Genomic DNA, 26,389 nt, shown 5'->3' with positions numbered 1-26,389 from the left:
CCTCATAAAACAAGCTTCTGAGTTACTGGAAGAAGGACTTAATGTGGGGGGGGGGAGGGGGAATTTAATTAGCCACTGCAGGTTTTTCTATGGCCAGGGTATTGTTCTGCTTTTTGCCAGCCCAAGAACCAGTCTTACCCCTGAGTATTCGAGAATCTGAATTTATGTAAAGTTCGGTTGGTAGACTCTCCAATAAAATAAATAAAAATAGATCATGCCTCCCTTCTATATAAAGGAAGGTACAGCAAAGCGATTGTACTTACTCTGCTGTGTTTTGAGTTAGTTGTCTTGCTGTGGTGCTGCACTGAACAGGAACTGAAAGAAAGAGAAGCAAAATGACTATATTAAGACACTCGCAAAAAACATGTCCCTATATCAAAGGATTCAACCGCAAAAAGCCTCAAATTTGACTACGTTTTACATACTGAATGCTGGAAAAAATTCTAGGAAAGCTAGGAAAGAGTAAATTCTTTAGAATTAAAAGATTTTTTTACAATCACATCACCCGTCCATTTACAGTGACCAAACCTTCTTGAACAGGTTGTTTTGACAAACACGTTCTATATCTCCAAATTGTACACTGTCCTGAACATGCTACCGCTGATATGCACATAGAGGTCCTAATTACAATGTCAGGCGGATTTGAGTCCACCTGACCGTTTCGGTGTGGGAACCAACCAACCACAGGTCGGCCGTTCCGAACACAGTATCATGATGCAACCGCACATGGTGCAGTTGCTAACCTCCATTTCTCTGTGGGAGCTTGTGCTGGGGGCTGTTTCCGCCTGCTGCACAAGCTTCCATGGAGAAATGGGAGTTTGTGGAACCCCCTGCACCATAGATGCCCACCAGGCCTCCAACCTTAGACCGCTGAGGGATGGGAGTCACTTTCCAACAGGCTTTCCTTGTCGGAAAGCCCAACACGGAAAGCCTGTTGGAAACCGACATTATAATCCCTACATAAGGGATTATGTGGCAGTTTGAGACTGGCCGACGGGCTCCTTCCTGTCGGCAGGCAGCTGGAACGACAGGACCGGCCTACATTGTAATTAAGAGGTCGGGCTTTAAACATTGGATGTTGATTGGAAAGCCTCCGTCGACCGGCATCCTAATGAACCTCTAAATATTAGCCCAGAAACTGGAAGTTTCTATTAAATAAATGTTGTTAATCAAACCTGTTGAGTCTCATTCTTAGACCACAAACAGTTTAAAAACTATCACATTTTTACCTCCAACACCGATGTAGAATTTCATCCGCAATGCAATGCGCTGGTGTTTTGCAGATGCCTGGCAAAAGGCATCACTAGGCACTATTTTCGTAGGCCATCATATCAGATGGAATCTAGTTAACTTTAATGCAAGTAAAAGGCAGCTGTGAAGATATATGAAGTGATCACCAGTTACACTTTAGTGCATTGCTCAGTTTTACCTTCCAGAGGCTGAGGATTGCTTGTGGGTGGGAAGACAATGTTGGCTGAGGTAAAAACGAAAGACCCTGTCCAGGCACCATAACTCCGGGTTGTTACTCCGTTCCTGGTGGATTCCTGGTAGCTGCCTTGTCCCGGCCTCTTCTCCATCCTCACTCTGCCTCCAGCATTGCTGACTTTCCCCGCGTTGATTGCGGCTCTGCAGATGGAAGAGTCCTGAGGGAGAAGCAGCAAAGTTTATGAAATACAACATTTCACATTTACCTTTTCATTCTTGTTGTCAACGTTAATGTAACTTGACATCATTCCTGCAAGGTACAAAAATAAATCAACACATCAGATGGATGTGTTCAAGAAATATACTCACGTCTGTGTAGATATCAGTCCCCCACACGGCAACTTCCTGTTTCAGACATCCTTCTGGGCAAATAACTCTAGAAGGGAAGAGAGAATTACTACTATTACTCCTTAGGTTTGCACCACAACCCTGAGTAACTGCACATCAACTTTTTTTTAATCTCTTATCGTGACACCTAATTGGATGTCCAAATAAGATGAATATAACTCGAAAATGTTTTTTGACCAAACATTGACAACCACTTGCATTTTTTACTAATTTCCTACTTGCCATCTATCTTCAGAGCCAAGATGTTCAGGCCTCTGGTTAATTTGAGTGATAGTGGCCAAAGAAACACTACAAACATTTTTGGCAAAATACTTATTTACAAAATATTGTATGCCACTTTTGGAATTACTTCATAAAGAGCCGAGTTAGTGCTTTTATGATGAAAGTGGTTTATACAATTCAATTAAACTGTCTTTATCATTAAAGCATGACACAAGAAAACATATAATGCAAGAAGGGTAGTGTTGTACTTGAACGTATACTATTGCCAAAATGACCAGGTATCCTAGACAAATTAATGGATAATAACCAGGGGAGAGCAGCCATAGTTGTCAGAATTCAGTAAGACCATACAATCACCATCATTTGCATTCATACCTTGGACACAGACAGTGCTACTTTACCAGTGGGTACAGTGGCAATTGTCCACCTCCAAGTACATCATGTATAGGCAATATTCTAATCAAATTGCTTCAGGAACCATATCAAACAATAAAGGGCTTTCCCAAGCACCAACTACTTATTTCTGCTCAAAATTGAATCCGAAGCCTATGGCGCTGTGGGCTTTTCCTTCTTCCACCAACATGGTGCCTGGGTACTACCACAACCAATAGCAATGATATGTTTTTGGCTCTGGGAACTGAAATCTCTCAAATGTTTATCGCTGTACACATGAGCTGTTCTAGAGATACCATACAACCAAGAAAAATATCAAAGACATAATAAGCATGTAGATGTACAATTGACAACTTTAATTAAAAAAAAATTCAATTTAGTGAATAAATACACTTCTCGGGTCAATACAAATTGCTTTCACTACTTAAGACCTATTTACAAAATATTTGTATTCTTGCATAGTTCTGGATTTTCCAAGGAGTAATGGAGTGCACACTAACGGCCTCATTTATGAGGCTGTGCGTCACTTTTACGCCGCCGGTGCGTCACTTTTTGTGAAGCACCAGTGGCGTAAAATATGCGCCTTGTTGCGCCATATTTACAAAGCGACGCATCTAGGTAGATGCGTCACTTTGTAAACCCCTGCGCCACATTATACCTGCGCCAGGTATAATGTATGCAAGAGGGCGTATTGGCGCAAGAAAGGGTCGTAGAAGTGATGCAGTGAAATCTATGAGATTTCACTGTGCCACTTCTAGGACGCAAATGCGTCAATATCTTACGCCAGCCTCACAGCAGGCGTAAGACTGACGCAGGCCCTTTCACATGGGGCTTGCCCCATGTGAAAGGACACATTGCTGGGTTGCGTCACTTTTGTGACACACTCGAGCAATGCATCACTTTTGCGCCCTACAAATACGTCAGAAATACTGACGTATCTGTAACTCCTTGAGAAATGATGCGTCATACAGTAAATATGACGCATCAATCATGTCGCAAGGAGGGCACACTGAGAAGTCACGCATCGCTGCTTTCATGCAGCGATGCTTCACTTCTCAAAAATGAGGCCCTAAGGGTCTTGTTACGATTACCCTTTTATTCTTGGTATTTCTGCAGATGAACAGTATTTCACCTAGTGACTTCAGCTACTGACATTAGCCAAGATTTTCAGTGGAAATACGAACAATGGTGGAATTTGCACAGAAACACCAAATCCAGTATGTTATTGTCCAACATCCCATAATCTGAGCTATTCTGCTCACCTTGGGGCAGCTTTGTATCTGAAATGTAATAAGTTTCTAAAAAGTCTCGATAGCCACTGATACCCTTTGGAATCAAGGCAGACAAATATGTTTTGAAATGTGTTTGTTCAAAAATTACAGAACTTTCTTCTATAACATGTACTACAGTGTATAATAATAAAACAATTATTTGTTTGAGTCTCAAAATTCCTCTTCTAAATGTTGATATGAGGTTAGGCTCTAAAATTAACAACACTTTTGATAACACCTTGCTTTTCAGAAAAGAAATTCATGGAAATTAGGATGGGTTTTTAGGTTTTGCATGCACTGCGCTGTGCTTGTGAAATCTCTTATATTTAATATATCCTAAAAGGGGGCTCTTATCAGTTCCGTAGCAAAAATACTGTGTCCTTCCCCTTTTGAGTGGAACTTTTAGGTTTTGCATGCACAGCTTGCACTGTGTTTGTGAAATCTATTTTATTTAATATATATTAAAAGTGGGGCTCTTATCAGTTCCCTTGTCTGAAATACTGTCTCATTCCACTTTTGTGTGGAACTTTTTTGCTTCTTTCCCTGGCTGCACGCATTGAAACCGTGTCTCACATTTTGTTTACTTTCCCTGGCTGCACGCATTGAAATCGTGCTTTTGAAAATGTATCTGGCACGGCTATATAGATTCCCATAAGGTCAAGCTGGAATTGTAATTCCCTTGGAAGAAACAAGCTTGTTTTCTCTCACACAGAGACATAATTGTTGGTTCTTTCTGCCTTATCACTTTTAAATTTCACCTGCAGCCACTGAAAAAACCGCATCGCCATCACCTTGTCTACCCAAGGAAATCAATTACTTTCCCCTAAAATTAGCTATTGTAAAGATTCTTGGTTAGTTTTAATTTGAATTTGAATTTAAAAACATTTATATAGCGCTCTACTACCATGCGGTTTCTTGGCGCTTTAGGATTGCGAGGGGGATGGCAGGAGCGGAGGGGGATCAGACCTTGTAGGCTTGGGAGAAGAGCAGAGTTTTAAGACCCTTCCGGAACTCTATGTAGGAAGAAGTCAGTCGGAGTTCAGTCGGGAGGGAGTTCCAGAACGCTGGAGCGAGAACTGCAAATTTTGTTCCTCCGGCCTTTTTCTTGCGAAAACGGGGGATGGTTAGCAGGGCCTGATGGGAGGAGCGGAGCTCTCTGCCAGGTGAGTAGGGTTTGATGGCGGAGCAGATAAACTCCGGAGCGGTGCCCATTTTGGCCTGGAAGGTGGTGCAGCCGAGTTTGAACAGGGCACGCTCTTTCACCGGCAGCCAGTGCAGTGCCTGCATTAGGGGGGTAACCCGGTGGAATTTAGGCAGGCCGTGGATCAGGCGGGCAGCCTGGTTCTGCACAAGCTGCAATCGGCGAATGGCGTAGGCTGGGGCGCCATTGTAGATGATATTACCATAATCAAGGCGCGAGAGCACCATGGCCATCACTATGATTTTTAACGCAGGCAGAGAGAAAAAGCGAGAGATCTTCCTAATAGTTCTAAGGGAGAAAAAACAAGAAGAAACGCTTGGGTGCGGTGCCCAGGGCAGGGGGCCACCAGTTTTATAGGTTAGCCAACCAAAATATAACGGAAAATTCATTGTCACCTACGCAAGTCTTTAGAAAAGAAACCATGCAGCCACGCTACCATCTTGTGGTTAATTATTCACATTATGACCGCAGCTGAACATCTACTTTATCTCTGTGAGATTCAGAGGGAAATCTTACTGTTCTTGTTCGACTACAGGCGAAAAAGGTTAAAAGCAAGTGAGGAACTTTTTCCGTTCAGTAAAGAGAAAATCAAATCTCATCGCTGATAAGGAGATGACAGTGCGAAAGGTGCAATAAGGCTCCAACATTTTTAATGCAGAAACAGGTGGGTGTAATCGCTGGAGCTTGCTCAAAATATATATCTTTGCGTTCTGAAAAGATGTGGACTTGAGCGGATTTGTGCCAGTACCCTGGCTACCTAACATCCTATCAATCAATCAATCAATCAATGAAATTTGTAAAGCGCGCTACTCACCCGCTAGGGTCTCAAGGCGCTGGGGGGTGGGGGGGGGGTTTGGGGGGGGATTCGCTACTGCTCGAACAGCGAGGTCTTGAGTTGTTTCCTGAAGGAGAGATGGTCCAGGGTCAGTCGTAGGTGGGTGGGTAGGGAGTTCCATGTCTTGGCTGCCATGTAGGAGAACGATCTTCCTCCGGCGGTGGATTTGCGAGTGCGTGGGACGGAGGCGAGGGCGAGGCTGGCGGATCGGAGCTGGCGGGTGGGTGTGTAGAATGTGAGGCGGCTGTTGAGGTATTTCGGGCCCATGTCGTGGAGAGCCTTGTGTGTGTGGGTGAGGGGTCTGAACGTGATCCTCTTGCTGACGGGAAGCCAGTGCAGGTCTTTCAGATGGGCCGAGATGTGGCTGTGGCGAGGGATGAGTCGTGCAGAGGAGTTCTGTATGCGCTGGAGTCTTTTCTGGAGTTTGGCTGTGGTTTCAGCGTAGAGGGTGTTCCCGTAGTCCAGACGGCTGGTGACGAGGGCCTGGGTGACCATCTTCCTGGTTTCGGTGGGGATCTACCGGAAGATCTTTCGGAGCATGCGCAGGGTGTTGAAGCAGGAAGACGAGACGGCGTTGACTTGCTTGGCCATCGTGAGGGAGGAGTCCAGGATGAAGCCCAGGTTGCGTGCATGGTCCGTTGGCTTGGGTGCGGTGCCCAGGGCAGGGGGCCACCAGGAGTCGTCCCAGGCAGAAGGGGATGGTCCCAGGATGAGGACTTCCGTCTTGTCTGAGTTCAGTTTCAGACGGCTGAGCTTCATCCATTCCGCGACGTCTTTCATTCCTTCCTGGAGGCTGGCTCTGGCGGTGGTGGGGTCGTTGGTGAGGGAGAGGATCAGCTGAGTGTCGTCGGCGTAGGAGATGATGTTGAGGTTGTGTTGGCGTGCGATGGCTGCGAGCGGGCTCATGTAGACGTTGAGGAGGGTGGGGCTGAGTGAGGATCCCTGTGGAACGCCGCAGATGACTTCAGTGGCCACGGATCGGAACGAGGGGAGGCGGACTCACTGGGTTCTTCCGGCGAGGAACGAGATGATCCACTCCAGGGCCGCTCCTCGGATTCCGGTGTTGCTGAGGCGCTGTACCAGGGTGCGGTGGCATACAGTGTCGAAGGCTGCTGAGAGGTCGAGGAGGATGAGGGCAGCAGTTTCCCCGTTGTCGAGCAGGGACCTGATGTCGTCGGTAGCTGCGATGAGAGCGGTCTCGGTGCTGTTGTTTGCTCGGAAACCGGACTGTGAGGGGTCGAGGGATCCGCGGGTCTCGAGGAAGGCAGAGAGTTGTCTGTTGACGGTCTTTTCGATGACTTTGGCCGGGAAGGGGAGGAGCGAGATGGGGGCGGAAGTTCTGTGGGGTCCGCGGTGGGTTTCTTCAGGAGGGCACTCCGCTAGGCATGTTTCCAGCTCTCCGGGAAGGTGGCAGTTGCGAAGGAGCTGTTGATGATGGTCCGGAGTTGGGGTGCGATGATGGAGTCGGCTTTGTTGAAGATGTGGTGTGGGCAGTGGTCGGTTGGGTAGCCGGAGTGGATGGTGTTCATCAGGTGGGTGGTGTCTTCGGTGTTGACCGGGGTCCAGGTGCAGAGGGTGGTGGTGGGGGACGTTGGTTCGGTGGTTGGGGGCGTGGTCTGGGCGCCGAAGCTGTTGTGTATGTCGGCGATCTTGCGGTGGAAGAACGAGGCGAGTGAGTCGCAGAGGTCTTGCGAGGGTGTGATGTCGTTGTTGCAGGAGCTGGGGTTGGAGTGCTCTTCCATGATGCTGAAGAGTTCCTTGCTGTTGTGGGTGTTGTTGTCCAGTCGTTCTTTGAATGTAGTCCTTTTGGTGGTGCGGATCAGCTGGTGGTGTTTGCGGTTGGCTTTTTACCTTACTTCTCAGGTCTCCATTTTTCAAAATTATGTTTTCACAAATGTATGTTACTACTAATTAGGCAGTCACACAGGCAGTTATCTCACAGTTAATAGGGTCATGGTCTGAATGGTGCCACAGCTGCAGTGGCACTGGGGTTAAAAGTTGTCTTAACTCCTCTAAACACATAAAATTGAGATACATCAATTCATTCTATTTTTCCCTCTTTTATTTATTTTTTTTCAAAATTTTTATTTTACTTAGAAGCACTATACCACCAGTAACAGCACAATATACTGCCTTTTTTGTACATAAACAGGTCATAATATTTTAACAGATTTTCTGTAACCTATATTGTACAACTACTCAGCAAGTAACAACTTACAACAAAAAAACTGATTATTATTAATCACATAGGCGAAACCTAATGCATTTACCAATGTTTTTTTTTGGAATAGTGCCCGCTCTAAGTGGGAAAATATTTCCAGATGCACAAGTTACTTACCTTCGGTAACGATATATCTGTAAGAAACAGTAGTTAGTATTAGATTCCTTACCTTAGACTATCCCCAGGCGTCAGACTGGATCCGGAAATTTTTGCGTAGCAGTACCCATGCGCGCCAGTAGGCGTCGTCCGCGGCTCCGCGTCCGTCGTCGGCGTCGTGGGCGCCGTGATGACGTCGTCGGAGTACTTAGACGCCGCCTCTGCGCGCTGACGTCAGTTCTTATACACAGCTTTTCCGTGCCAGAAACGCAGAGCCATTATAAAAACCAACACTGGTGCCATGAAACTAGGGCCCTGAAAGGGGATGACCTTAACCCTAGATATCGGTTTGCCCAACGGGGAGGATGGGCGGGGCGGTAAGGAATCTAATATTAACTACTGTTTCTTACAGATATATCGTTACCAAAGGTAAGTAACTTGTGCATCTGAAAGAAACAGGTTAGTATTAGATTCCTTACCTTAGAATAGATACCCCAGCAATACCAACCCCGGTGGTGGGTCTGCGAACCAATGATCACACCAGAAAGTCCTGGAGGACGGAACAGCAAAAGAAGCCATCCCTCCGGACTTGGCTGTCCAGGCAGTAGTGTCTTGCAAACTTGTGCAGCGAGGCCCACGTAGCTGCCTGACAAATGTCCTGCAAGGGGACTCCCCGGCCCAGGGCAGTAGTAGCCGCTGTGGCCCGAGTTGAATGGGCACTCAGCCCAACAGGAGGTTCCTTTTTAGCCAAAGAGTAGCATGCCTTGATGCACAACACGACCCACCGAGAGATGGTCCATTTGTGTACCGCCCGCCCCTTCTTAGCGCCCACGTAACCAACAAAGAGTTGGTCATCCACCCGGAACTGGCGTGTGCGGTCTAGATAGAATGACAGCGCACGTTTTGGGTCCAGACGATGGAGCTGCTCTTCCTCTTTAGAGGGATGCGGAGGCGGAAAGAAGGTGGGCAAGGTGATGGACTGCCCAATGTGGAAGGCTGTGACTACCTTGGGCAGGAAAGAGGGTCTTGTCCGCAACACAACCTTGTCCTGATGGACAGAAAGGAAAGGAGGTTAAGAGGAAAGGGCCTGGAGCTCACTCACTCTCCTGGCAGAGGAGATGGCAACCAGGAAAGCAGTCTTCAGAGTAAGAAGGCAAAGAGGACTGTTATGATGTGGCTCAAAGGGAGCGCACATCAGGTAAGTCAAAACCAGATTCAAGTCCCACTGGGGCATCACGAAAGGAACAGGGGGAAACATATGAGTGATGCCCTTCAAAAATCTGTTAACAATTGGGGACTTGAACAAAGAAGGCTGATCAGGTAGCCTCAAGAAGGCGCAAAGGGCATGGAAGGTAGCCCTTGATAGTGCCCAGAGCAGAGCCCTGCTAGCAAGAGAAAGAAGGAAGAGGAGAACCTCTGAAAGAGGGGCATAAAGGGGATCCACAGCCTTTCCTGTGCACCATGCCACAAATTTGTTCCACCTGCAGGCGTATACCGATTTTGTGGAGGGACGCCTGGCTGCCAGAATTACGTCACAGACTTCAGGATGCAAGTCAAATGGCCTCAACTGTCGCCGCTCAATCTCCAAGCATGCAGGTGGAGACTGGACAGGTTCGGGTGGAGGACCGTCCACTGCTGCTGCAACAGAAGATCCTCCTGAAGAGGCAAACGAATCGGGGGATCGACTGACATGCTGAGTAGCTCGGGATACCAGTATCTGGGAAACATCCTTTACAACGAAAGTTTTACAACGCAGTGCTTTTACAACGCAGGTTTTACAACGAAAACCATTACAACGCATTGCACTGGGGGGCGCTCTAGGATAGGGAATAGTTTTAATTTACCATCCAACACCTTTCCTACTATCCACGGGGACTGGAGTTGGAATAGTAAATTAAACTATTCACTATCCAGCACCCCAAAGCGCTATGCGTTGTAACAGCATGCGTTGTAAAAACTGCGTTGTAACAGCATGCGTGGTAAAAGCATGCGTTGTAATGTCATACATCCCAGTATCTTCGTGCCCAGTCCGGAGCCACAAGGATGACTTGGGCCCGGTTGCGATTGATCTACTTCAGCACTCTGGGCAGAAGTGGTATAGGCGGAAAGGCTTACAACAGACCGCAACTCCACTCGCGACGAAAAGCGTCTCCGAGCGAGTGCCGCCTTGGAAATTCCAACGCGCAGAACTGATGACATTGCGCATTCTCTTCTGTGGCGAATAGATCTAACCAAGGCTCTTCCCACTGCTGAAAGGAGCCTTGTGCCACGTCCGAGTTCAGACGCCATTCGTGATCCATCATGCACCGACGGCTGAGTTCGTCCTCCCTGTCGTTCAGAGAACCTGCCAGGTGTTGAACCACCAGGGTCATGCCCTGATGTTCCAGCCGCTGCCAGAGGCGCAGAGCCTCTTGGCATAGGGTCCACGACCCCACCCCACCCTGTTTGTTGCAGTACCACATGGCGGTGTTGTTGTCCGTGAACACCTGCACTACACTCCCCCGGACAGAGGGGAGGAATGCCTTCAGTGCAAGCCGGATCGCCTGCAGCTCCAGAAGGTTGATGTGGAGCCGGGACTCCGCCAGAGACCAGAGGCCTCTGATCTCCGCCTCTCCTACGTGGCCCCCCCAGCCCTGGAGGGACGCGTCCATCACAACTACGTGCTCCGGTTGGGGTAGGGAGAGGGATCTGCCGCTGACCCAATCGCGGTCCGTGAGCCACCACTGCAACGGTCTCGCGGTGCCCTCCGAGATCAGGACGTGGTCGGACAGGTTGCCCTGATGCTGGGACCACTGAAACTTCAGGTCCCACTGCAGAGCCCGCATTCGCCATCGGGCGTGATGCACCAGAAGGAAGCAGGAGGCCATCAGCCCCAGAAGCTGCAGCGTCAACCTGACTGAGACTCGGGATAAAGGCTGAAAGATCGGAATCAGAGCCTGAATATACCGAACCCGCTGCTCAGGAGGATAAACCCTAAACTGCACTGAGTCCAGAACCGCTCCAATGAAGAGGAGCTTCTGAGAGGGGCACAGGTGTGACTTCGGCACATTGATGGAGAACCCCAGCAGGTGCAGGAGGTCGGCCATAGTCTGGAGGTGGCTGACGACTGTCTGGGGCGAGCCCGCCTTCAACAACCAGTCGTCGAGGTAGGAGAAGACTGAAACCCATAACCTGCGCAGATGAGCTGCAACAACCGCCATCACTTTCGTGAACACTCGTGGGGCGCTGGTAAGGCCGAAGGGGAGCACGGTAAACTGAAAGAACTCATGGCCTACCGTGAACCGCAGGTAGCGCCGGTGGGCCGGCAGGACGGGGATATGAAAATAAGCGTCCTCGAAGTTCAACGCTACCATCCAGTCTCCTGGGTCCAGGGCAGCTAAGACCTGAGCCAGTGTCAGCATCTTGAACTTCTCCTTCCGGAGGAAGCCGTTGATGTTCCTTAGATCCAAGATAGGGCGTAGACCCCCTTAGCCCTTCTTGGGTACCAGAAAGTAGTGGGAGTAACAACCACACCCTACTTCTGGCCCAGGAACGCGCTCGATGGCCCCCCTTGGCCAAGAGGGCAGTAACTTCCTCTTACAGAAGTTGCAAGTGATCCCCCGACAATGGTGGTGGTACTGCGGTGGCATGGCTGGAGGGGTCGCCTCAAAGGGGAGGGAGTAGCCCCTTCGGACGATTTTCAGCACCCACCTGTCCGATGTGACAGTGCGCCAGTGGAAGTGGTGATGGCAAACCCTGCCCCCCACCGACGTCACATGGGCCTGAAAACTCGGACTAGGAAGGTTTTGAGGCGGATGCTGCAGGGGCTGGTGTGGACTGGCATCGCCGTTGTCCCTGACTGCCACCACAGCGGTTTCCACGTCTGCCGCCACGCTGAATGGTAGTTTGCAGCCCGTGGCTGGCAGAACGTGAGGGGGCACCCCTTCCTTGGCCACAAAAGGGGCGAAAAGCAGCCGTTTGCTGGCGGGGGCCGAGAGGCCCAAGGACTTGGTCGTTGCCCTGGAGTCCTTAAAGTGCTAGAGCGCATGGTCTGCTTTGTCGCCGAAGAGGCGACGGCCATCGAACAGCATGTCCATAAGTGTGTTTTGGACATCAGCCAAGAAATTGGCAGACCTCAACCAGGCGTGGCGACGAATCGCCACCGTCGTTGCCATCGCTCTGCCTAGTGAGTCAGTAGTGTCCAGCCCACACCGGATGGAATAACGCGCCGTATCTTGACCCTCCACAAGGGCTTGGCCGAGTTTAGCCCGGACCTCCACCGGGCATTCTGGCAGCACGTCCGCGACCGTATCCCACAGAGAGTGGGTGTAGCGGCCCAAGAGGCATGCGGTGTTGACTGACCGCAATCCTAAACTCAGCGAGGAGAATACTTTCTTTCCGTATTGCTCGTACCTCTTGGATTCCCGGTCGGGGGGAGCCAATGGGAATGCGGTCTGGTAATTAGAGGCCTGGATGACCAGGCTCTCGGGGGTGGGGTGGGTTGACAGAAAACAAGTGTCGCCCGGAGTCGGGCGGTGGCCCCTGGCCACGTTCCTATCCACAGGCTGACCTGTAGCGGGCTTGGACCAAGTGCCCAGAAGAACGTCTGATAAGGCCTCATTAAACGGCAGCAGAGGCTCGGCTGAGCTTGCCTGTGGTTTAAGGACCTCAATGAGGAGGTTAGTCCTCACGGCCGAGATGGGGAGCTCAAGGCCCAAGGCCTTGGCAGCCCTCATCAGCACCACGCTATAGGCAGCCCCCTCCTCCGTAGCCACGCTAGGAGGGGAGACAAAACCAGTGTCGGGAGAAGTGTCCAGAACACTGGCTTCCCCAAGCTCTCCTGTCCAGTCTGCAGAAGACTGACACTCACGTGCCAGAGGGTCTTCAGACCCCTCCTAATCCCCCTCGTCACCCATCGCCTGGTACTCAGGCTTAAAGGATGGGGCCGGGTCGTAGAAGTAAAAATCTCCCACCGACGCCGGACCCAAATCGAGTGCAGGACCAGGGACGGCGTCGTCCTGGGACGGCGCCGGGGGCGACACCCTTGGGACCGGCGAGGTCGTGAGGTCGACCGGCGGCAACTCGGATCCGGAGCCGGATCCAGTGGGGCCCTGCGGCATCGGGACGGAAGTCGCCCACGGCACCGGGGCCGAAGCACGCGGCCCGCGTGGGAGCCCAGTTGGGACCGCTTGGCCCGACGGCGCCGCAGAACCCGACGGAGGAGCGAGCGACCTCATGGCCATGAGGAAGTCATCAATCTCCCCCGGCGTCGCGTTCTGCCCAGGGACCGGCAGGTATGGAGCAGGCCTCGACACCTGCGGCTCCGGCGGAGCCGCGTGGGCGGTGTCGCCCGGTCGCATCACGCAAGCGTCGGGTGGAGTCAGAAGAGCGATGGTGCCACTTCGACTTCTTGTGCCTCTTACCTGAGGACTTCGAGCCCGAAGACCGATGACGACTCCCGGAACTGTGGTGACTCCGGCCCCGCGACCAGTCCCTCGACCTCCTTTCGGACCGGGACCTCGAGCGGCGCGGGGCGGACTGCCGAATCTCGAGTCGCTTACGGGACCGCTCCCGTCTAGCTTTAGACGTCAGGGCCCGGCAGTCGGAGCAGGACTTGCCGTCATGGTCCGGGCCTAGACAGTGCAGGCACCGGCGATGGGGGTCGGTAACCGACATCAGTCGGTTGCAGTTGGCGCAGGGCTTGAACCCGGGCATCCCTACCGACTTTGAAAGTAGATCAAAAAGGATCGTAAAAAGTTAGTCAAAAATTGACTAGGATACAACTTTTTCCGGATCTGCGCTTGCTGGCGCGGAAAAAAGAAGAACTGACGTCAACGCGCGGAGCCGGCGTCTAAGTACTCCGACGACGTCATCATGGGGCCCACGACGCCGACGACGGACGTGACGCCGCAGACGATGCCTACCGACGTGTATGGGTACTGCTATGCAAACATTTCCGGATCTAGTCTGACGCCTGGGGATATTCTAAGGTAAGGAATCTAATACTAACATGCTTCTTTCAGATTCCTTTTCCACAACATGTCAGAATTCAAGCACAACTGCCATAACCCAAAGACAGATTTGCAGGCAGCACAAACCATACATCTTACCACTCACTCAAAACAATAGCTGTGGTACATAGTTATCTGGTTCCATACTAATTCATACGATGTTGCTGGATGTAAAACATCCTTCCACATCTACATCTTCATCACGTATTGATTGGATAGCTAGCCATTTTTTAGAACGTTTGGGTACACCAGCTTCACATCACCATTTTTAGAACGTTTGGGTACACCAGCTTCACATCACAGACGCTAGAGATGCCTCCGGGGCTCCTTGTCCTGAAAAATCCTCCCAATTAGTCACATTTTCCTGGAATGGATCAGGTAGGGAGAAGTTTAAGAAATATATTGAAAAGTAGGCTGGAAGAAGTCCCTAAAGTGTTATTTCTTCATTCTCAAGATGCCTAAGCAAAAAATACTTTGAACTGAACTCTAACACTAGAAGCCATGTTGTTTGTCCCAGTGTAATTTCTGATGATTCAATATATACTGCTTGTAAGATACTGGGATATTATCTATAGCATCAAATTAACTTGTTTTCATTGCTCTGAATTTTGTTTCCATGCTGGTTGTAGGAGGCTGTCATTCCTGGGGGTGTGGGGGCTGCCTAGCTGTGTGCATGCGCGGAACTTTGCAAATGGGAAAAAGCCTAATGCAGGTGCAATTTACAAGTGTGGAGTGAGTGCGCCCCCTGCAGCATGACTCACTCACACAGGAGTTCATGCACTGCACCTGCATACTCAGCATGGTTTAAGGAAACTCGACCCACTCCCTCCCAGGCATCAAACACATATTTACCAAGAAACTCTGAGAAGAGTCTGCCTGCAGCACTGTCGGCTGGTGGTGTGTGTGCCTGGTGAAAGCGTGCACTAACGGCTGGTGGTGTGTGTGCCCGGGGAAAGCGTGCACCAATGGCTGGTGGTGTGTGTGTGCCTGGTAAAAGCATGCACTGACGGCTGGTGGTGTGTACCTGGTGGAAGCATGCACCGACGGCTGGTAGTGTGTGACGGCTGATAGTGTGTGGGCCTGGTGAAAGTGTGCACTGATGCTGGTGGTGTGTGTGCCTGTTGGAAGTGTGCACTGACGGCTGGTGGCGTGTGTGCCTGGTGGAAGCTTGCACTGACGGCTGGTGGTGTGGGGGCCCGGTGAAAGCGTGCACTGACGGCTGGTAATGTGTGTGCCCAGTGAAAGTGTGCACTGACGGCTGGTGGTGTGTGTGCCTGTGGAAGCGTGCACTGACGGCTGGTGGTGTGTCTGCCTGGTGGAAGCGTGCACTGACGGCTGGTGGTGTGTGTGCCCGGTGAAAGAGTGCCCTGACGGCTGGTGGTGTGTGTGCCTGGTGGAAGCTTGCACTGACGGCTGGTGGTGTGTGGGCCCGGTGAAAGCGTGCACTGACGGCTGGTAATGTGTGTGCCCAGTGAAAGTGTGCACTGACGGCTGGTGGTGTGTGTGCCTGTGGAAGCGTGCACTGACGGCTGGTGGTGTGTCTGCCTGGTGGAAGCGTGCACTGACGGCTGGTGGTGTGTGTGCCCGGTGAAAGAGTGCCCTGACGGCTGGTGGTGTGTGTGCCTGGTGGAAGCTTGCACTGACGGCTGGTGGTGTATGTCCCTGATGGAAGTGTGCACTGATGGCTGGTGGTGTGTGTGTCCGGTGAAAGCATGCACCGATGGCTGGTGGTGTGTGTGTGCCTGGTGAAAGCGTGCACTGACAGCTGGTGGTGTGTGCTTGGTGGAAGCGTGCACCGACGGCTAGTAGTGTGTGACAGCTGGTAGTGTGTGTGCCTGGTGAAAGTGTGCACTGATGGCTGGTGGTGTGTGTCCCTGGTGGAAGTGTGCACTGATTGCTGGTGGTGTGTGCGCCTGGTAGAAGCGTGCACTGATGGCTGGTGGTGTATGCTTGGTGGAAGCGTGCACTGATGGCTGGTGGTGTGTGTGCCTGGTGGAAGCGTGCACTGATAGCTGGTGGTGTGTGTGCCTGGTGGAAGCGTGCACTGACGGCTGGTGGTGTTTGTGCCTGGTGGAAGCGTGCACTGATGTCTGGTGGTATGTATGCCTGGTGGAAGCGTGCACTGACAGCTGGTGGTGTGTGTGCCTGGCAGAAGCGTGCACTGACGGCTGGTGGTGTGTGTGCCTGGTGGATGCATGCACTGACGACTGATGATGTGTGTGGCTGGTGGAAGCAGGAGCATTCACAGTGATAGAAGACACAAATGAAACTGACGCAGAGGAGGGGGAGAAGGGAGGGGGAGTGCAAGCAGAGGAGCATGATTCACAGCTAGAAGACACAAATGAAGCTGACCAGGAGGGAGGGGGGGGGGAAGGGAGGGGGGAGAGCAAGCTGAGTGGGAGTAAAATTGGAAAAATACATGATGAAATGTTCACTTTTCATCCTAAAAAAATTAGATGTCCCTTCCCACTTCCCTTTCTTAGAAACAAGTCACCTGTTAGAGCCCATCTGATGACTTCATCAGTTTTGGCTTTTTTTTATCTGCATTTTCTTCAGTCGGTCCAGTGCACCCCACCTGGCCCTTTGAAAGTTCTAATGTCTCGTGCATTTTGGAAGACCGTGGGCATCTATATTGAATACACACTGTGTGGTTAGTGTACAGGGCTACTCCCTGGAGACTACGGACAGCATTCACTAATGTGTGCAGGGGTGAAGACGCTATCTCTCTCGCACATTCCAAGGTGCAAGGTAGAGTTTGTCCAGGCAGTAAGTGGACCGTGCGGCCGCCTCCTCCATGTTGGTTTCCACGAAGAAAAGTCTAACTGAATAACAATCGTGTTATCAACCTCGGAAGGTGAAAAGAACCTGCTACCCCACCAGGTCGAGAATAGAGCTCGCGACTTGAAAGTTACACTTGAGCAGTTGCTGAAGTTTAGATACTTTTTGTTTACATCCAGATGTGAACCCGCCCCGGAGATTCCCTCGTGATGCCCTAATGTCTGACTCAGGGAAGGGCTAGCAGCGTTCTTGGTGCTGCGGCTGATGGATGCCAACTCTTAACCCACACTCCGTGTTATCCAGCCCGGCGCAGATGGCGCCTGGCGATCCCTGGAGGTGCTGTGGTGTGAGTGTGAAGTGCAGCTCTGGGTACGCCTTAATGGTGAACGAGCTGCACTGCCACATTATGCATTAATGACCCTAAAAGCGCAGAATGCTTGGCTCTTAGAAACTGCAGAGCAGGCGGGCCGCCGTGGGGAGAAGGCACCGCGTGCATGGCTAGAAAGTGGCAGCACGCTCCGCCAGCTGCGGGTCATGGAAGCATCCCTCACAGAGAGGACAAGTGCAGTGCAGGCAGTCAGTGTTAAGACACGGCCCGAGGCCATTAAAGTGAAAGTGGCCAGATGGCGCCCAAAGCAGCAGCCAGCGGGAGGAGCTGGATGCGCTCTGTGGTGGGGAGGGGGAGGAGCATTCAACAGGATAGCCTTGATCCAGCCATGTGTGGAATGCAGAAAGCCATATGGCGGCTGCACGCATGCACGAGCGCGTGGCCGCAAGCTGGTGGCCAAGCAAAGCTGGTGCTGGTGGTAGCACTTTGAAATGCCACTAACTAAATGTCTTGTAGTGTAGCGCATGCGCTGGCTCAGCGAGACCTAAAAATCAAACGCAATCTTTGTCAGGGTGAACCAAAAAAAGTCACTAAATTGACTTGTGCTTAACCGTCTGGTAGCTTGGCACAAAAGACAAAAGCAGTCAGGCTTAACTTGGAGGCAATGTGTGAAGGATTTATGAAACACAGATAGTAAAGAGTGAAATCACAGCACAGAAAAAACTCAAACCAATTTACAAAAATATAGTTAAGTGAGCCACACACTTAATAAAGAAATCCTTTTTTTGGAACCGGTCCTCCCCATAGCACAGGGACGCAGACTTACGTGGGTTAGGTGGCTCCAGTGCACTTACATCATTCTTTACTCTCTACATGTTATCAGGATTTTAGTGTTTGTCTTGATGAAGCGGCTTCAGACTCAAACATCTTACACGCTTTTGACAACATAGCCGGATTTAAGTCTGCCCTTACTGCCCCTCTCAGCAGTCCATTCTGCGCCACCCGTAAAATGTTTTGATAAGGCTTGCTGCAAGGCCAATAGAATACTTATGGCCTCTCTGCACAGGCAGCCACGTGAAGGGGATGAAATCAAGAGGTCTAGAGCCAGTTATTGTGTGGATCGCTGTGAGAGGAAGAACGCACTTAGGAGGAAGCTTTGGGAAATGTTCCTGGAGGTTTGTGCCCAGCGTAAATGTTCTGAGTTCTGGAAGGTAATGAACCATCCCATTCTTTCCCGAGATAAAACAAGCATCCAGGCTCTGACCATTCACCCCAGGCATGGTGGACTCACTTCAGGGCCATTTACGATCTCAAACCCTGCGCGTCCCCAGCATATGAGAGTGAATGGGACCTAATCTCTGCCTGCATTGGTAGGAATTCAGGAAAGCCATCATGTCTCTTTCAGACGGTAAGTCCCCAGGCCCTGATGGCATCCCCGGGGTTCAAGTCAAATAGGAGGTGGATCTTTGGGCCCCTTTGCAGAAGCTGCACTTTAATGCAGCTATCAGAGTGAGGCTTACCATCAGCCAGAAAAGCTCCATCATAGTCCCAATTTTTTAAGAAGAGGGGCAGGGCCGACCCTGATGGTTACTGTCCCATCTCGCTGATGGATAGCTGATGACAGCAAAGTTCACCTGCCTGCATTGGTAGGAAGCGTGCACTGATGGCTGGTGGTGTGCGTGCCTGGAAGAAGCGTGCACTGATGGCTGGTGGTGTATGCTTGGTGGAAGTGTGCACTGATGGCTGGTGGTGTGTGTTCCTGGTGGAAGCATGCACTGACGGCTGGTGGTGTTTGTGCCTGGTGGAAGCGTGCACTGACGGCTGGTGGTATGTATGCCTGGTGGAAGCGTGCACTGACGGCTGGTGGTGTGTGTGCCTGGTGGAAGCGTGCACTGACAGCTGGTGGTGTATGTGCCTAGTGGATGCATGCACTGACGACTGATGATGTGTGTGCCTGGAGGAAGCAGGAGCATTCACAGTGATAGAAGACACAAATGAAACTGACGCAGAGGAGGGGGAAAAGGGATGGGGAGTGCAAGCAGAGGAGCATGATTCACAGCTAGAAGACACAAATGAAGCTGATCAGGAGGGAGGGGGGTAGAGCAAGCTGAGTGGGAGTAAAATTGGAAAAATACGTGGTGAAATGTTCACTTTTCATCCTAAACAAATTAGATGTCCCTTCCCACTTCCCTTTCTTAGAAACAAGTCACCTGTTAGAGCCCATCTGATGACTTCGTCAGTTTTGGCTACATTTTCTTCAGTCGGTCCAGTGCCCCACTTACTTCCGGTGACGTGAGCTTGTGCTTCCTGTTCTGAGGGAGTGGATCCGCTCATGAAGACGTCAGCAGCACCAGGCCCTTTGAAAGTTCTAATGTCTCGTGCATTTTCGAAGACCGTGCGCATCTATATCGAATACATACTGTGTGGTTAGTGTACAGGGCTACTCCCTGGAGACTACGGACAGCATTCACTAATGTGTGCAGGGGTGAAGGCGCCATCTCTCTCGCACATTCCAAGGTGCAAGGTAGAGTTTGTCCAGGCAGTAAGTGGACCGTGCGGCCGCCTCCTCCATGTTGGTCTCCATGAGATATGGTGAAAAGCTCTATCATAGACCCAATTTTTTAAGAAGAGGGGCAGGGCCGACTCTGATGGTTACTGTCCCATCTCGCTGATGGATAGCTGATGACTGCAAAGTTCACCAGGGCGAGGGAAGGGGCAGTCCATTTGACCTGCATGGATCTGATCTCAGCCTTTGACAGAGTTACTAGATCTAAGCTCTGGGCCGTGCTTCGTCCATTAGGGTCAAACCCACCTTACTCTCCTTTTTACAGTCTTTGCATGAAAGGCTTACAGCTTTTGTCAGATTTGGGTCGGACTGTGATTGTACTCGATCTTTGCATTGGAAGAGAGGGGTGCATCAAGGATATTTCTGGTCCCATATCCCTTCATCCTGTACAATAATAGCCTGTCACACGCCCTAATGGACCCAGGAGTAGATGTCCGAACTGCAGGCAGCCGTCATCTGCCTGTTTATTTATATGCAGGTGACTACATTCTCATGTCTCGAACAGCCAAGGGCCTTCAACATCTTTTAGATATTTTTGTTCTTTAAATGGATGGACTCAATCTCTCTACCTATTATTCTAAATCGTATGTCATGGTGGTTGGTCTCGGGAACACCACATTCAAAGGATTTTCATTTAAGGGCCACCATATCACCAGGGTTGATAATTTTTCATACTTAGGGATCCTCTGGGATTCCCGAATTTCTTGGCAACCCCTGTTAAAGAAATATTCTACAAGGTGTAAATCGGCTATCAATGGGGTTGGCCTCCTAGAATTGCATCTGGACCACACCAATGTGAAGGCAATGATTAAAGTTTTCCAATCAAACTGTGTTTCGTTACCTTGTTACGGATGCAATATCTGGTGCTATGTGCCCGCTTCCCAGCTCCAGGTAGTCGAGAATTCCTTCTTGATAAATCTTCTCAAAGTCCCATTGGGTACCTCCTCTGAGATTCTACTTGAGGATGTGGGCCCGGAGTATATAACTGATCTGACTGGGCTTTGTCCCTTGTTATTTTGATAGTCCATCTTGTTGGTATTTTGAGTATGGCTTGCATATGTCAGGCGCATTTTCAATTCTTTGGGCCATCCTGAGCTGTTCACCAACCTGGAAAGTATAGTAAGGAGGGACATCCTATGGTTAACACTTGGTCCCAACGACAGGGCAGCTGCAGACCGTGAGGCCGTGGCCCGCTACGGGCGCACTATGCACCATTTTCTTATGGTGAAATCAGTTCCCAGTCAGGAGCCGTATATGTTGCTTGAGATGTCCGATTTGCATCATAGAGTGTTAACCTATTTTAAACTTAACCTGATCCATCCACTCCTGCTGCCCAAAGGATTTGGGTAAAAAGTTTCATATCTTCCAGCATGTGCTTGTGATGATAATTCCCTCCCGGACACTCGTCATATAGTCATTATATGCTTAAGATTTAAACATCTATCCATTGATTCATCTGTCCACTCCTTTTGCCCATGAATTTTAACCAAGTTACGCTTGTTTTCCTCTTTCTTCAATTGTCAAAATCTCCCACTGTTTGTTTGTATCTGATCCGCTTTTCATCTAGGGTTATGCAGGGTGGGATTTGTAACCAGTGCTTTCACTTGGGCTGGTCCTTTTCAGCTTGTTTTATGCTGTGATTTTTTTTAGGTCTTTTAACTTTTCATAGAACCGCACTTGTCCTTTTATGATTTTTAATTTTATGTATTCTTACGTGTATACTTTGGTGATTTCATGAAAAATCAAATAAGGTTTTAGTGACTGACTGATACCCCAAATGCTCTCTATTGTGATAGTGTGGGTGAGCAGTTAGGCATATCAGAGGGTAGCGCTAAGCATTTATTGCACAAAAAAGGCAGTAAGTGAGACTCACATTCAATAAAGAAATCCAACACCAATTTATAAATAATAACACTTCTTTTTACATGAAGGTGGATACCAAGATCATCAGAATCAGGTAAGTTCTTTTCGAGTTAAGAATTTTTTTACGTTTCAAAAGTTGACAGTGTAGGGCATCTTTTGACAAGAGGGCAGTATTTGGAGGGTAATTTAATAATTCACCCCCTGCTAGTGATACAATAACCGCCAGGTTAGTGGACTCTATCTAACTCTAGATCTATGCGAATAATTCACCCTATTGGAGAATTGATTTTAAGGGCTTTTTTCCTATAAATTAACTGTGTTCGTATTGATCTGGATAAATGGTTGTATTACTTTTTATCACTGTTTCTATGAATATGGGAACTCTTATGGTTTTATGGCTGTCAACCGAATAAAGTTGTTTGATTAATTGATTGATCGATTGACAGTGTAATTTCTCGAGCGGTAATGATATCCTATTGGTGAAAACATGTATTGCATTGCATTTGGGCACTTTTCAGCAAATTACAGGATCCTTCTCCTGGACTTAAGATGAGTATTGAGCAAAGTCCAAGGCCACAACAACAGGTCACCTCAGGAGGCTCTGAGGTATATGGGTGCAGTGGTGTGTTACAGCGTCAGGTGCTCCTTTCACTTCAATGGGGATCAGTCTAGTTAGAAAGAGGCTGCAAGCAGGGATTGGGAAGTCCTGTCTGGGGGAACCAACATGGGAGATCGACCCTGGAAATGCTCGGGCACGTAGAGACACCGTTGGCCACTCTGGCTATCAGGCTCTTGTCATGTGGTGTCTTTTGGTGTAGGGTTGAGTGCTGGAGTCACTAGCGGTTAAAAGGGGCTGCAACAAGAGGCTGCAGGCAGCGACTGAAAGCCCAGTCTGGCCAGATCCAAGATTGGGCTCAGCTCTTTTGGGTCTCAGGACGTTGTGGGCACTATCACCTCCCTTGGACTGTGGGGCACAGGTGCAGAGGCATTTTGATGTTTCGGGTGGCGGTGGTCGGGAACTCACGCTTTGTCTTTGGTTCTGTAGTAGGGGGCCAAACAGGACAGCTGGGATACTCTTTATGTGGGTCTTTGTCCAGGAAGTCCCTCAACGTGCTGGTTGGTTTTCCTAGGTGTTGATGTCCAGACTGAGCACAACAAAACTTGGTTGCAGAAAGGGGTCTGGTACCCCAGGTATTGTCACTGCGCAGCTCCAGCCGGTCCTGATATCCCCACACTTGGAGGGAGGTTGGATCTGAACTGTAGAAGCACATGGACCTCTTCCTTGGTGGCTTCAGCATTAGCAGTACTGGTAAGCAGCAGGACGGTGAGCCAGACATTGCTTCTTTGCTGCATGTGGCTGCAGGGCAGTATCTCCACTACTCCAAGGAAGTTTCTCTGGTGATTAGTGAAGCACTTGCAGCCCTCTGGGTTTCTTGGAGTCTGCATAGGGTCAGGTGCAACAGGCAGGCTGTGCTCCTCTGTTCTTGGGTCAGCAGTCTTTTTTGTCCAATCCTTTTTGACCATTAAATCTGAGGTCACGACACAGGGGTGCCACCTAAATACTGTATTTAAGGATGTGACAGGGAGTTTAGGGAAGTACCCAATGGGCTACCTTTTTGTCCATAACCCTCACCCAGAGGACCTAATTCAGTCAAAAACTAAGATGCTGGAATCTTCCTAGTCATGCGCACTTCAGGTAACCCAGCAGGACGGTGAACCATACCTTGCTTCTTTGGTGCATGCGGCTCCAGGGCAGTACCTCCTCCACTCCAAGGGAGTTTCTCTGGTGATTGGTGAAGCACTTGCCGTCCTCTGGGTTTCTTGGAGTCTGCACAGGGTCAGATGTAACAGGCAGGACAGCTTGACGCCAAGTCAGTCATGCTCCTCTGTTCTTGGGTCAGCAGTCTTCTTTGTCCACTCCTTTTTGTCCATTAACTCCGAGGTCCCGACACAGGGCTGCCACCTAAATACTGTATTTAAGGACGTGACAGGGAGACTAAGGAAGTACCCAAATGGGCTATCTTTTTGACCACTTACAGTGGAAGTGGGCATAGCCCTCACCAAAGGACCTAATTCAGTCAAAAACTAAGATGCTGGAATCTTCCTAGTCATGTGCACTTCAGGTAGCCCATCTTAGGGGTGGTACTTGCCTGAGGGTAAATAGACCTTCTGCTTAGTTCATTTTTCCACCTGTCCTGGTGTAAGATGTGCCCAGGACAGGGGGTGGCATTTCTCCTGTCTAGGGAAGCTTTGGGTCCCATAGCAAAGGTGGCAGAGGCCTTTGAAGCCTCCTGACTTGATAGGCTGATTTACTAGCCTTCCCGGAGGAGGAAGAGGTGTAAACGTCTCCCGCCAAAGCAGGCATTGTTTCTGACCTCAGAGAGCATGACTCTCACCTTCTATTTGGTCAGAAACAGCAAGCTGGACTGGGAAAGTCAGTAAGCAAATTAAAGGACTAGTGGGATTCAGGGTGTACCTATAAGGTACCCTGTGGCTGCATGTATTAATAAATACATCAATGGAATCAGTGTGAGTTTACTAATGCGGGCGTTCAATACCAAACACCATGTGTTTAGGTAAAGCCATTATGTAGGTGGGAAGCTCCTTTTGCCCAGTGCCCAGTACATACCTTAAGATGGCTTCCCTGATCACTTTTAATACCTAATAATGGAACTAGACATCACAGGGGCATATCTGCTCGTGTAGATACTTCCTCACTTGAAATATAATGCACCCAGCTTAGTGCTATTAGGCCTGCTGTAGGGGTGATTTTCAAATATTACTGTATAATGTAATGTTAGGGGTCATGTCACACAGGTGTGTGCCATGTCATATTTTTACTTTATTTGAGCACCTTGTCAAACAGTCTGCAGTGGCAGTCTGGATGACAAGGTGCTCGATCCCTTAGAGCGGCACAATATATGCTGCAGCTCTTGGGGACACTTCTTAGTACCTATGCCCTCGGTACTAGAGGTACCACATAATAGGGTCCTCCAGAGGTGCTAAAGGCCCGGCCAATAGGGGATCAATTGGACAGTTTTCTTTTTTTGGGATAAGAACACTGACACTCGGGACCTGGTTAGCAGGAGCCAAGTGCACTTCAGACAAAGTTGCATCAAATACTAAGCAAAAGGTTGGGTGGGCTACTGCAAGAAAAACCCAGTTACCTACATCATTGTGTTCAGTGCCGTGCCTATAAACCACTCTTCATCCAAGACTCCATGTTCGTTTTCTAGTATTTTCCAGCCTCACACAACTGGCACCTGGGTACCTAGGTTAAAGTCTTGTTTTGGATGAGGTTGATGTAACTAGCCAGTAAAAGTGTTCTACGGAAGGGTATAGTGCTGTCTTGTCTAGTCAGTGAATGTTAAAGAATCTGAATTTAGGTCAAGTGGGTTTGGTAGACTCTGAAAGGGAAATGCATACAATTATGCAATATACTTATGTTTAATGAAAGGCAATTGTACTCACTCTGCTGTACTTTGAGTTAGCTGTCTTGCTGTGGTGCTGCACTGAACAGAAACTGAAAAATAGCGAAAACAATTACCAAACTTGGAGATCATCTGAAACGATGACCTTTTATCAATGGTTTCAGGAGTGAAATCCACAAGTTTCACTGATGTTTCAGTATTCATTTGTCAAATGCAATTGTAAGAGAACCAGGGAACAGCAAACACTTTACCACTCAAGGCAAGAAGATATTTCCCAACCATCATTCTCTCCCTGTCTATTATTTTCTGCTCACATTTGCTGACCATTAGTAGTGTCCAACCCTTCAAGAAACGGTTGTTTGGACACCGATGTTCTATTCCCTCAAGTCTCAAACTGCTATAAATATGCTGATGCTGCAATCATGCTAGATAGCTGCCTAGAGAACGGAAGTAGCTGTAATTGGAAATGTTACTGTAGTAGTTTCCCATGTAATCACGTCAGTTACTAAAGTCATTTAATATATCCCATTCTCAAAACAAAAACTGTTTTCCATATTTATCAAAGTGTTGCCTCCAAAACATAAAATGTCAACTGTAAACTATAATCTTGCATTTCACAGCTTCATCGCTTAACACCTCACTAGGCCCTGTTCTGCTTAACTACCTTTCAGACAGAACTGAATTATAAATAATAGTAAATAAAAGACAGCTATGAAGATATCAACAGTTACACACTGGATGGATTACTCAGTTTTACCTTCAGGTGGTTGAGGAGGGCTTGTGGGAGGGAAGACAATGTTGGCGGAGGTAAAAATGAAAGATCCAGAAAAGTCTCCATAACTCCGGGTTGTTACTCCATTCCTGGTGGATTCCTGGTAGCTGCCTTGTCCCGGCCTCTTCTCCATTCTCACTCTGCCTCCAGCATTGCTGACTTTCCCTGCGTTGATTGCGGCTCTGCAGATGGAAGAGTCCTGAAGGAAAATTGGAAAAAATTAGGAAATATGGCATTTCACATTCACCTTCCCCTTCATGTGGCATAAATGTTTGCATAGTTTGCCATATTTCCTGTGTAGTTACAAAAACCAATCAACACTTCAGATGGATGTGTTCAACAGATAAACTCACGTCTGTGTAGATATCAGTCCCCCACACTGCAACTTCCTGTTTCAGGCATCCTTCTGGACAAATAACGCTAGAAGAGAAATTAAAATACCAATGTCCTCCATTTCTGTGCACCTTAGCCATGTGTTTATGGATCACAACATCATTACGTGGTATTGGTCCAAGAAACATCACAAGAATGTCTGCCAAGATCTTATTACTAAAGAATATACAGCCTGATTCATCATAGTGAAGTTTTG

The 26,389-nt window shown here is 49.2% G+C and overlaps 1 protein-coding gene across 1 annotated transcript in view; it reads right to left on the bottom strand.

Annotated features, from left to right (window-relative positions):
• The window catches only part of LOC147747769 (uncharacterized), an 802,967-nt gene that overhangs the window by 133,612 nt on the left and 642,966 nt on the right, over positions 1 to 26,389 (bottom strand). The window contains exons 55-60 of the mRNA XM_086926120.1: positions 26,154 to 26,220; positions 25,786 to 25,999; positions 25,069 to 25,120; positions 1,795 to 1,861; positions 1,430 to 1,643; positions 264 to 315 (exon numbers count right to left, since the gene is read on the bottom strand). Coding sequence (XP_086782246.1) covers positions 264 to 315; positions 1,430 to 1,643; positions 1,795 to 1,861; positions 25,069 to 25,120; positions 25,786 to 25,999; positions 26,154 to 26,220 — 666 coding nt within the window. The remainder of the gene's footprint in view (positions 1 to 263; positions 316 to 1,429; positions 1,644 to 1,794; positions 1,862 to 25,068; positions 25,121 to 25,785; positions 26,000 to 26,153; positions 26,221 to 26,389) is intronic.

The sequence above is a fragment of the Lissotriton vulgaris genome, chromosome 1_1, assembly GCF_964263255.1.
Source record: "Lissotriton vulgaris chromosome 1_1, aLisVul1.2, whole genome shotgun sequence".
NCBI lineage: Eukaryota > Metazoa > Chordata > Amphibia > Caudata > Salamandridae > Lissotriton > Lissotriton vulgaris.
The sequence above is the reverse complement of the archived record's forward strand: the minus strand, read 5'-3'. Positions and strand labels throughout refer to the sequence as shown.